This window comes from Osmia bicornis, unplaced genomic scaffold (assembly GCF_907164935.1).
Source record: "Osmia bicornis bicornis unplaced genomic scaffold, iOsmBic2.1, whole genome shotgun sequence".
Lineage (NCBI taxonomy): Eukaryota > Metazoa > Arthropoda > Insecta > Hymenoptera > Megachilidae > Osmia > Osmia bicornis.
In genome coordinates, this window is record NW_025791458.1 from 3,695,156 (window position 1) to 3,707,926 (window position 12,771).

The following is a 12,771-nucleotide window of genomic DNA, read 5'->3' on the forward strand; positions in this document are numbered from 1 at the left end:
TTAATTCCAATATCACTCCTTAAAGGATGTACGAAAATAATAAGAAAATCGCAAAAAATTGAATTTTTTATTTAATTTCAACGTGAAACATCATACTTGGTTGAGCTGTTGGTTACGATCAGCAATGGTGATAACATATTTAATACGTATATTTGATTGTAATTAAAACGTTTTATTCACGAAGTAGAAGGGGTACCCCGTCTTGCCCGCTACCCCGTTTTGCCCCACCTTCCCCTATCACTATGATAGTTTACCATCTACGGGAAGAAAGACTTTCCTCCGGCTCGTAATTTCGCGTTTAAGGGGGGAGGCACGCGACAGCGTTAACGGTTTACGTTTCGTTACCATCGGAGAGCTAATCCAGCACTTGAAATATCGTTTTACGCCGGAGAAAACGATTACTATCGCCAAATATCGGATATACGTATGCGGCGCGACGAATTAGTATTCGCATTTCATGATCGAATTCGTGGACTGTTAACTGGAATAGAAGACGTGCTCAAAAGAGGTACACGGCTCACGTGCGTCTGAATACATGGAACCGGTAGACGCGTTCGTTTATGAATTGCCTGACGAGCTTGCAAAAGCGGTCGACGCGCGCGATCCTAAGACGCTGAAAGATGCGGTAGACATTGCCGTTCGAGTTGAAAATCGGCAAAGACATCGTCCGTCAGGATCTCGCGACTATTACCGTCCAACATACGAATCGCGAAGAGACACCTACGATGACTATCGTCCGCGTTATCAGATTCCGGATCGTGATAGGTCGTACCCTCCGCGATATAATAGTTTTTCGCCAACAAGTCGTGAACAATCGCCGGAGCGGGCGAATTTTGGGTCACCGATCAGAGACGCGGGTAGGACGCATGAATTTAGAACTTCGAGTCCGATAAGAACGTTTCGCAGCATCATTGCAAGGGCTGCCGTTGTTCAGGAAGATCGCCCACAAGGCACGAGTCTCCTGAGCCGTGTCGAAAGATCGAATATCGCAGACCGTGTACACCGCCGTTGGAGGAGCCGGTACCAGGTTCCTCACGTGAACAACTAAGATCACCGTCACCTGACCATCGCGAAAATTTAAACTTCGATGCGACTCGCCGGACGGACGCGACGACGAGTCAAAACCCGCAAGAGCGTCAGAAGAAAGTTCAATTCCAGAAGAAACGGTCCTTGCGATAAAAACCAAACGCGACACGACTATCGTGAAAATCCCTTCGGAAGACCTAGAGCCGGGAATTGCGTTGTTTCTCGTTGGTACCGGTGCGGAAATTAACCTGATAAAAAATAATCTTTTGCGAGCCGATTTGTCAATCGCAACTCACGAGGCGACGATAATCTCGGGCATTACGCCGCAGAAAGACCGCACAATCGGCACAACCACCCTGTATATACTAAGGAATTCTGTTCGATTTCATGTTGTTCGGTCTGATTTTCCATTAATCACCGATGGAATTTTGGGACAGGAGTATTTTCGACAGGAACAGGCCGAGATATCGTTCGCACATAATACCGTTCGACCATTCCGTTTTGTCGACGAGCGTTCATGTGTAGAACGTCGAGATTTAAAACCGCGCACTTACGTCATCAAAGCGCGCAGCAGGCAGTCGATCGGTATCGATGTGATTAATAACCATCTGCGAGAGGGCTATTTACCCTTGCTGGACACGGTGGACAACTTGTATGTCGGCAGAGCCACAGTCGCTGTGAACGACCAGGGGGTATGTCACGTCCTCGCGATAAATACCTTAGAACGCGATTTGGAATTGGAGGTTCCACCACAAGAATTAATCCCTTTTGATTATCATTGTTTTCCGGAAGAGTCAGACGACCCGGATACCGACCAAGCAAATCCGGTAGCAGTCGATCGAGTTACCGAGGTTCTCAATAAGTTACGTTTAGATCATTTAAATTCCGAAGAACGTAGCCACGTGGAAGACTTAATAGAAGAATTTCTATCTTTCTAAACATCTTTCATTAAACATAATATTCCGACTATAGATGAAGTGCCAATAAGTACTAGGCAATATAGGTTTTCTCCCGTCCACAAGGACGAGATTGGGAGACAAATTCTAACGAAATTAGCTAGCGGAATAATTGTTCCGTCGAATTCGCCATATAATTCTCCCCTGTGGATTGTTCCGAAGAAACCCGATTCTAAGGGCAATCCCAGAAATTTCCGGAAATTGAACGAAAAGACCGTAGGCGACGCGTATCCACTACCTAATATGACTGAAATTCTCGATTTATGTAATTGGAAACGCGCAATATTTTTCAGTTTTCGACCTTGCAAGCGGGTTTCAACAGATAGAGACGGATCCGAAAGACCGTCATAAGACAGCGTTTAGCACGCCTACAGGACATTACGAATACGTTAGAATGCCAGAAGGATTGAAAAACGCGCCAGCAACTTTTCAACGGTTAATGGAATCAATTGCTTCGCGAGTTGCAAGGCGTAGTATTGTTTGTTTATTTGGACGACATTGTCATCTTTGCGAAACGTTGGAGGAACACGGAAAGAAGGTCCGACGCCTGTTCACGCGCCTGGCCGACGCCGGCTTAACCCTTCAACCAGATAAATGCGAATTTCTACGAACTGAGGTCGCGTATCTCGGACACGTGATCGGTAGAAACGGAGTCCGACCGGATCCAAAGAAAATATCCGCTGTAAAAAGCTTTCCGCGACCCAGAAACGCCAAAAACATTCGACAATTTCTAGGCTTAGCGGGATACTACCGCCGATTCATTAAAGATTTTGCTGCCAAGTCCAAACCGCTTTCTGACTTGGTAAAGAAGAACGTACCTTTCGTGTGGGGGGAAGGAACAGCGACTAGCTTTCATCGCGTTAAGAAAAGCACTCTGCAGTGCACCGATCTTGCAGTATCCCGATTTTCAGAAGCCATTTACGCTTACTACCGACGCGTCAGACTTCACCATCGGGGCTGTTCTTAGTCAAGAGGTCGACGGACACGATCTACCCGTTGCATATCTTTCGCGTACGCTCACAAAGCCAGAGCGAAACTACTTCACTACCAAGAAGGAGTGTTTAGCGATTTTATACGCCGTATTGCATTTTCGACCTTATCTTTACGGGCGTAAATTCAAGCTAGTTAGCGATCATGAGCCTTTAAGATGGATCAATTCGTTCAAAGATCCAGGGCAACGTTTAGTCCGTTGGCGTCTAAAATTACGCGATTATGAATATGAATTCGTGCATAAACCCGGGAAACTGAATACGAATGCAGATGTGCTTTCGAGAAATCCAGTCAACGAAGCGGAGCTGAACGAATCAGACGCTTTCACGTTAACATCTAGTTCTGAAACCGAGAATGAGAAGGAAGAATCGTCTTCCGTAATTAAGATGATCAATCGATTTTTAGTAACTTCCGCGCAAGTCAAGTCTAGGAAAGCGCGACGAAGGTCAAGCTACGCGAACTTGTTGCCGATATCGGGGTCTCCGCGGTCGTCTGACTCCGAAACACCGGCAGTCGTGGTTCGTAGGGGGCGAGGTAGGCCTCCCGGTACAAAGAACAGACCGAAGGAAACACCTACAATAGACACTGACGGAATAGCCACGCGTACACGTTTGAGATCCGCGACACAATCCGTTCCTTTAACTGCATCTAACCTTACTAAACCAACTATCATTGTAACTTCCAACATTTCTACAGACACCGATGTTACAACCGATAACCCAACAGATACAGACACTGATTCTGAAGCAGGAACGCCAATTTACGTGCGTAGACGTAGCGTGTTGCCGAGCCTGGGGCTTAGTTCGCGTCAGCGAATAGGGAAGAATACCATTTTTCAGAAATATTTTTATTCGAATGTTTATATTTGGTTTCTATTGTAATTTTTAAATGCAAAAATGACTGAGAAAAAAATTATTAAAAATAATGATTTTTGAATCGACCAAAAACGCGGTAAAACCACGTACTCGCCGGTGACGTCATATGGCATATAACCCCGAACAAAGCGTATACGTTTACATAGCGAACTAACGAAACGATTAAAAATCTGCAACTATGAGTAAACAACAGACGTAACGATGTGTAACGACCCAGAGTGAGTACGTCACTGCACCGACTTGTAGGGAGAGCGGTTCCCTTAGAAGGCGACTCGTAATCAGTGTTTTAGGGATTATAGGTTCGTGTGGTGTGCGGTTAAGGAGTGAAATCCAAACACTAATGTGCTAGAAACTGAATGAAAATATGTTTATTCAAAAATAGAAAGGTAAGTGAATATTGAAATATAATACAAAATCGCTAGTATCACAATAAGTGCGGCTAGAATTAGGAATACAATAAGAGATTATAATACGTTCGCCCTAGATTGGGAATACAATTGAAAAATATGTAATTAGTAATTAATATATGTAAGTAAAAATTAATAATTGTAATTAATCGATAGCGCTAACGCGAATGCGGCGTGGTCTTCTTATACAGTCAACACTCTGTTTGTTTTCAACAATAATTATGGAAACTAAACTCCAGAGGTTTGTGCTAGACCATTGGAATCAAGTTAACCCTTCCTACAGGTCGCAATCGGTTTCTGGTTATACCAGAGCCGTGTTAGACGCAGGCCGTTCAAGGAGCTCCGCTCCTCGCTAGCTCTTTACACTTGAGTGTTGGCTTAGCGTAACACCTGTGTAACACGTTGCGCACCGCGAATAGGAGGTCCACTGATCCGTAGTCCTGCACGCCACCATTGGAATAGTAGGAATTAGCTGTAGCTCGCGCTCTATCGCTGCCTAGACAGTTCAGCGCAAGCTCTTCTCTACTGATCAGAGTGTTGTCTGTTTCAGACCGAGGTCTGAGAAGATCTGCGATGAAACTGTGCGGAACGCCTCTATTTATACTCAGATTTTGCTGAGTCGGCACTTTTTTTCCGCATAGAGTGCTTGGGGTGGCTGGGTTTTTCCCGTGACGTGGTGGTCCAGCATCCCCACTCTAGAATACTACCCCACCGTATGGTTACTGGGGTTGCGCTCGCGCGTGCGCGGTCGGACGTCGATAATTTATCGGTAAACTGTTTTACCGTCCGACTTATCGACTAAACTTTTATCGATCAATTCAACAAACTCGGTTATCGACGAAAAATGAAAATGTTTATTACAAAAATTTATACATATTAACAATAAAATAAAATAGAACACCTTGTATGAAATATAAAAATTAGTTATAATAAAGAAAATGAAAACAAAAAGATATTGCGCTTGATTATCGGGTCGTTACAGTAGGCGCTTTGTACCATTGTGTTTAAATACACAACTCAAAAATCCAGAAAAACTTTTTATTCAAGTGCCGAGAAATGAAAAAGTGCGGAATTTGTGGTTCAAGGCAGCTCATCGAACAAATTAACCAACAAACTCAAACTACTACTGTTGTGAAGATCATTTTAACGTAAATATTAAGAAAATAATTATGATTATAAACTTAAGCTTAATAATAAATAATAATAAAAAAAATAGTTACAGGAAGACATGGAAAATTATACCCGCTACAGACTGATGGGGGGTTCAATTAGGATGAAGCAGGGTGTGGTGCCACATATTTTTAATTGCCATCCTGGTCGCAATACTGCCAAAAGTTCTGAACCTCGACCTGGCTTCGTAAAATTAAACAGAAAAAGAACAGTTGCAGAGATGTTGGCAGATGAGAATTGTCCTCCGAATTTTGATACCGATGCAGGACCATCTTCCAAACAACTGGAATATTTACCTGCACCTCAAAAAAGAACAGCAGAAACAGTTACTGCAGAAACAGTCACTGCAGTAATTAAAAATAAGGAACCTGAGCAGACTCTCATAAAAAAACATTTTAGGAGCAAGGCAATAACAGCTAAACCTTCTACGTCTACAGCAGGATGTTTAGCAAAACCAATTATGGTCGATAAACAATGTTCGCCAATAAATCTGCCTACCACATCTTCTAGTAGTGCATCTGCCACTATTACCTCCAAATCTAGTCTTAGTCATAGTGAGTATTACCCATCACCAGGAGAATTATCAGATTTAGCAGAGGAACAAGATTTGGAAATGAAGCAAGCTGCTCTTCGCTTAATTAATTATTTTATATCGACTAATCCCAAAAATTATATTGGTATCACGAAGCAATGGCTATGGGTCATTGAAGATATACAGAGAGGCACCGAAATACCAAGTGACAATATTAAATTGACACTCATGAAAATTAAAAAGAATGATACCTTCAAAAGATTAGGTGACCAATTTGGATTGTCTGCAAGTGGTGCAAGTAAAATATTTAAAAGAAGTGTCCACAAAATTGCACATGTCCTAAAGACACTAATTTATTATCCTGATAAGGAGAATTTGAAAAAAACCTACCAATACCATTTAGGTTAAATTTTAGTGAAGTTGCTGGTATTATTGATTGTTTTGAAATTCAAATTGAAAAACTACAGAATGCGTTACATCAAGCTCTGACCTGGTCAGAATACAAAAAATGCAATACCTTAAAGTATTTGATTTGTATATGAGCAGATGGACTGATAACATTTATTTCAACGGGATATGGAGGCAGAGTTAGTGATGTGGAGTTGTTTGATCAATGCAAAATAATGGATGTGTTGCCAGATAAATGCCAAATAATGGCGGATAGAGGATTCAAACAAATTCAAACAATCCTACAAAGGAAACAAATTGAACTTGTTCGACCTCCGTCTGTCTCAACTCAGCAGAAATCTTCAAAAGAAGAAGTATTATTAACTAAACGCATTGCGAGTTTAAGAATTCACGTTGAAAGAGTGGTCAGGAGAATTAGAGAATATGCACTGCTGGAACCACATGCCACTATTGATCATTATACAATACCATATATAGATTCAGTAGTAAAAATAGCATCTGCCTTAATCAATTTGCAAAACCCAGTTATTGATACATGATATATGATAATGCTGATAACTTTATTTTATGTCTTAATAATGTAATATATGTAAATATATTATTTTTTCCTTAAACAAAGATATCTTGTTACTTATATCTCCTAGTACCTGGAAATGAATGGTAATGGTAAAGTGAGGTAGAAAAGAAAATTATTTTCTTTGTAATGATACATTTTATTTTGTACAAAAATAATTTATGCTTATTGAAAGTTGTGTAACTTTTATTTTAAAATAGAATTTTGCATTTTGGGATAAATATTTTGTTTCCAAAAACTCATTGCTTTATTTGCTAAATCTGATGTATAACTTTCATCAAAATCTACCCATAGTAAATTTACTTTTCTGCTTCTTTCAAATTCTGGATCTGCGACACAGAATAATCCTTTTTTTGTTTTTGTGGCAAACATTTGTACTTAAATTTGTGCTTTATATTTAGAGGTTATTTGGTTATTTGCTATATATTGGGAGAACGTTTTGTCTGAACCGGGGCATTTCACCTCAACCACAAAATCTTCTCCCATTACATCTGGAGAGGCTCCTAGCATTGGGCATTGTGGTATCAATATAATACCACATTTCTTTAATTTTTTATTTATTAATTTCTCCACTTCTGCAATCACGGTCTTTTCTAAATTTTTTCCTCGCCGCGTTAAGGCCGAGTCAAATTTCTTCGCTGCACCAAGAATTTTATTGGTGAAACTCCCATCTGCAGTTTTACAATGAGCTGCTTCATGCATAACAGATGCAGTAATTCTGCCATAGCGGAGCTCATACCACAAGGAACTTTCGCTTTGCTGCCTTGTTTCTACTTCCGTTTTGGAAATCAATTGTGCTGTCATTTTTGACATAGCAAATTGTATGAAATCATTGGCAGCACTTCCTCCATTCTTAAGGAATGCTATTAACAAATGATGTAATGATAGCGAATAACATTCTCGCTCTAATACTTCGAAGTTGTGTCTGGATAGCTGGCTATCTATCTGCTTTTCTTCAGCTTTCTTTAAAATATTTTGTAAGAATGTAGAGTTGTCAGGTAGAACAGTGCTCGGAATTTCTTCCTTGCACAATTCTGTTGCTTCTACAAATTTCTTTGTTGTCCCAACTGTTCCTAATATTGGTTTATTCCAATAACATTCCACTTCTGTTGGAGAACGCTGCTCACTTTTGCGGTGGAGCCACATTAAAAATGCTAATGCTTGTTTACATCATCCTAAAAGAAGAAAGACAGTTATATATTATATACCATACAACATTTTTACAGATATTAATACAAACAATGTTAACGTGTCTGACAATACATAACTTACTGTTTTAAGAAGAAATATAGGATATTACTTTGCGATGCAGCACAATCTTCACAATTGACTTCTTCTATACTTTCATCTGCTTCATTTACCACCAAAGTCACTGCATATCTCTTACTTTTTACTCTGTGCTCTGGACATATTTTTCCTTTTATTGTGCAGATAGACGACTCTCTCCGTAAGCAAACGTAGCCTATTGCACTGTCTCCGTAACTTTCCCGACTAGATCTATATTCACAATATTTTTGAGCGTATTAAAAGCTATTAAAATCATTGTTATTGATGTTACAATTATTTATTGATCAATATGTGTACTTTATTATTACTTACAATGATGCTTTCACTAATCGTATCTCAGCTGCATTGTACCTATCATCGTTTTTAACAAATTCAGCCACCATAAACACATCGATGTTCGGTAAATTTGTTGAATCAGCTTTCACGAATCCCGGTTCAATAATTTTATTTTAATATATGAAGCAAATAATAATAAATAACAAATAATAACTGGTTGTAGCGTGGTGTAGCGTGGTGTAGCGTTGTGTAGCGTGGTATAGCGGTACTTTATATGCCTTCTGACGTCACTGATGTATGAGCCAATCAGAGAGCGTTTTCACGTCACGTGAATTTTTTAAAAATTGTGCATCTTTATTATTTATTTTTAATTATTTAGCAGAATAAAAAAAATAATATTTTAACATAGACGACTCTAATATCATCTGTACTTTAGAAATAAATAAAAAAATTCTATACTTTGGAGATTGTCATCTTCCCCATTACGGGAGTATCCCAGACCCCAGAGCCCGACAGCGCTACCACAGACTCAGATCAGGAATGTTTTAAAACACCGCTTTCAAATGTATCAAAAACATACTTTGAATTTCCATCGGACAATGACGCGACGACTAAAGATAAAGTCGAAGCTGTAGAGTCAAACGCTGACGCAGAGAACTTACATCGTCCTGACGGGTTATCGCATACAACCGAAAACCGATTTTCTGACACAGTAATCCATAGACCGTTACAACAATCACAATTACCACCTAATTTACCGTCCATACCACCAATAGCCTTATCCACTCCTAATAGAAAACGTCTTTCTGAAAAGGTTTCTGAACAGCAAGATAAGGAAATAATTGTACCTGCAGGTGTACCACCAATCGAGGAATTCATCGACGATTCAATGATAGACGTAGATTCATCGTGTTTTGACGCGCCGGAAAATAGAGCAACTGTAGCCGCGAAAACTGTACATTTCGCGTGTGAAAATCTAACATACTATCGAGACAACTATGTACACTTCTTGAGTAAAGATCTGTCGCTTACGCCAATTAGTAAATTGCTCGTTGACATAGGAGCAATTAATCTCGAAAACTTTAAAAATGCGGATTTGAAAGTTGGAACTATTTTTGTTACAAAACGCGGTAGCAACCACGTGTTTACCATCGTAATCAAAGATAACATCAACGACGATTTACCATTAGCTAGATTAGAATCAAGTTTAAATAAACTAAAACATAAGATGTCTGAATTAAATGTTCAATCTTTCAGGATATCTAGATTCGATGATTTGACCGAAGGTCTGCGGAAAGTTTTCGGCCAAACGAACATTAAGATAACGTTACCACCCGCGGAAATACGTCCGGATATCATCGCGGAACTACATAGTAGTTTAGTGGGTGGACACAAAGGGGTAACGAAAACTTACCAACGAATTCGTGAGAGGTTTTATTGGCCGAATATGCGAAAACAAATCGAAGAGTACATACAGAATTGTGAGAGTTGCCAAACGCGTAAAATATCAAGATACATCAAGACTGGTACACGCGAACCGATGATAATAACGGATACACCGGTTGAACCGTTCGCGAAGGTATCGTTGGACACGGTGGGTCCATTTCCCAGAATGCCTGACGGGAATAAACATATCTTGACCATCCAAGATAACTTAACGAAATTCTGCATTGCTGTTCCGGTACCTGACATAAAAGCCGGGACAATAGCCCACGCACTTGTTACAAACCTTATCCTGCAATTCGGTGCTCCCAAGGTCATACTATCTGATCGAGGCACGAGCTTCCTAAATCGAATTATTTCCGCTGTAGCTAAGATGTTCGGTATACACCACCTTACTACGTCGGGTTATAGACCCCAAACGAATGGCTCATTAGAACGGAGTCATGCAGTCTTGGTAGATTACATCACACACTACTTAGGAGACTTCGATGACTGGGACAGATTAGTACCGTTTGCAATTTTTGCCTACAATACCTCGGTGCACGAGGGAACCAAATTTACACCGTTTGAACTAGTGTATGGAAAACGCGCGAGGGCACCTACTGCGTTTCCTGCGAGCGACGACCTGCCCACTTATGAGGGATACATTCGCGATTTAAGCGATCGACTGCACGAAATACAGGACATCGCTGGACAAAATCTTATAAGAGCTAAGAATCGTTTGAAAGCTTACTACGACGCTACAGCTCGTCCATTCAAGGGTCGTGTCGGGGACGTAGCATATGTCCTGGTCGAACCGCGCAAGGGCAAGTTCGGCAAAAGATACCAAGGGCAGTCCAGTGGGTGGAGACGACCAAGCCGGTCTTCCATAAACGTAGGATTAAGGCGGCTGTGGCCGATTCATGGAATGAAGCGGCCCTGTTGAGACCACGCGGACACTCTGACCCCGAAGTCGGTGAGCACCCCGAAGATCACCACCACTACCGGAAGAAGTCGTGGCGCGGATCGCCGGCTTCTTGAGTTTCGCCGACCGGGGAAGGATGGAGGGAGTGTGCCGCGCCTGGAGGGCAGGAGCCCTGGCGTCCTACACATCGGAGCGGGTCCTTTCCACCACGGACCGACGCTGGCCGCAAGGGTGGGCGCACCCGCGCATCAATGGCGAAAAATAGCGATCAATGGGTCGCCGAAAGACTGCACCCGCAGGTGTTGGGGATCGCGGCGCGCAATTGCCCTAATTTAACCGTGATAGACTTGACTGGAACGACGGTACGTCCGTCGGCGCTGCGTGACCTCGCGTTGAATGTGGAACGTTTAGAGAGGTTTTATTTGGGTAAATCTGTCGGGAACATCGAATCTGAACTGTCGGGGGTGTTTGCGGCGGTGCCGCGCCTCGCGGGTTTTAGGGCCACAGGTTCCGGGTTCGCGGGGGCGGCGTTGTCGCGGATGGCCCCGGCACTTCAGGAGGTAAGGCTTCGAGATTGCGCGTCGCTGTCCTCAGCATCGGCGGCCGCGTGTCTGGCAGCCCAGCGATCGCTTTCGTCGGTCGAACTGACCCAGTGTCGCTCCCTGTCCTCTGCCGAGCCGCTTGATGCCCTTATTAACAACGAGGATTTACACCGTTCGGTCCAGGAAATCGTCATGATCAACGTCGATTTCGCCCCGATCATGGACGGAGAGGAAGACGAGGAAATTCCAAATGCTCCTCCAGTGCCCGATCCAGTCTTCATCGAGCTCCAACTGGGACCAGTGGAGACAGCGCGCACGTTGCCGGAATTCTTCAAACAACTCACTAACCTGCGCGTATTGTTCTGTGGCTGGGTGGACACCACCTTCATCAGGCGTGTGGGAGAGCATTTACACCGGATATTGGAGCTCGACATCCCTGGATGCTCTAACGTGAGGGGGCAATTCGCCTTAGAGCCCTTAGGAAACCTTCCGAGGGTAGAGAAGGCCACCCTGAATAACTTTCACCCATCTGTAACAGCGCCGGCCTTAGCCACCATTGACACCTTAAAGGAAGTTCGAGCGCGTGATAGTCAAGGGATCACGGACGAAGATACCACGGCCATCGTTCGTGGCTGCTTACGCCTTATTACTCTGGACGTGGAAGGATGTTTGGGGGTAACGACTCAAACCGTCATCGAGTCCACTGAGATCGTCAGGAGGCAGGGCAGGGTAGCGGTGCTGAGTTTGTCGGTCGGCGGAACGAGCGTGGATCGTCGGATGCACATTCGGCCCAGTCTGGTGCTCCGGGTACTTTACGATCGGGTGTACCAGCCGATACTCCGCGATTTTTAAGTCTTCGCATCGCCGAGGGCGGCGATAGTTTTAAGGGGGGAGGATTTGTTACGCCTCGGCGGAAAATTTGAGATTTATCCGCCTTGCGTCCCTTATCAAGCCCTTTTGGGGTTACGAGAGTATCTCATGTAAGGGTCGTGAGGTGGGTGTTTCACTTTTCCGCCAATCTTTTCATTCCTCCTCGACCTTGTGCATTCTTGTCAAGCCTTTCGAGGTTACGAGGATTTCTCATGCAGGGGTGTACAAGGAAAAGTTTGAGTTTAATTCCTTTCTATTTTTGACTTCTTCTATCGTTTTCTTTTCTTTATCTGCTCTACCCTGGAATCGTGTATCTGATCAAGCCCTTTGGGTTCCGAGAATTCCTCATGCGAAGTACACGAGGAAAGGTCGTTTCCGTTTCCTTCTACAATAGTTTACGTGACCCTCCTTGAAACTATCGTCGCCAACCATAGTAATACAATATAGTTTAATATAACGCGCAAAAACTCGGGTTAGCTCGAGAGAGAGAGCTGTTAGCATAACACCAGCG

The 12,771-nt window shown here is 42.7% G+C and overlaps 1 protein-coding gene across 1 annotated transcript; it reads right to left on the minus strand.

Annotated features, from left to right (window-relative positions):
* Nucleotides 1-7,316: 7,316 nt before the first annotated feature.
* On the minus strand, nucleotides 7,317-8,084 carry LOC123989205. The gene has a single exon (XM_046289906.1). The coding sequence runs from the start codon at nucleotides 8,082-8,084 to the stop codon at nucleotides 7,317-7,319; it is 768 nt and encodes a 255-aa protein (XP_046145862.1).
* Nucleotides 8,085-12,771: the final 4,687 nt, after the last annotated feature.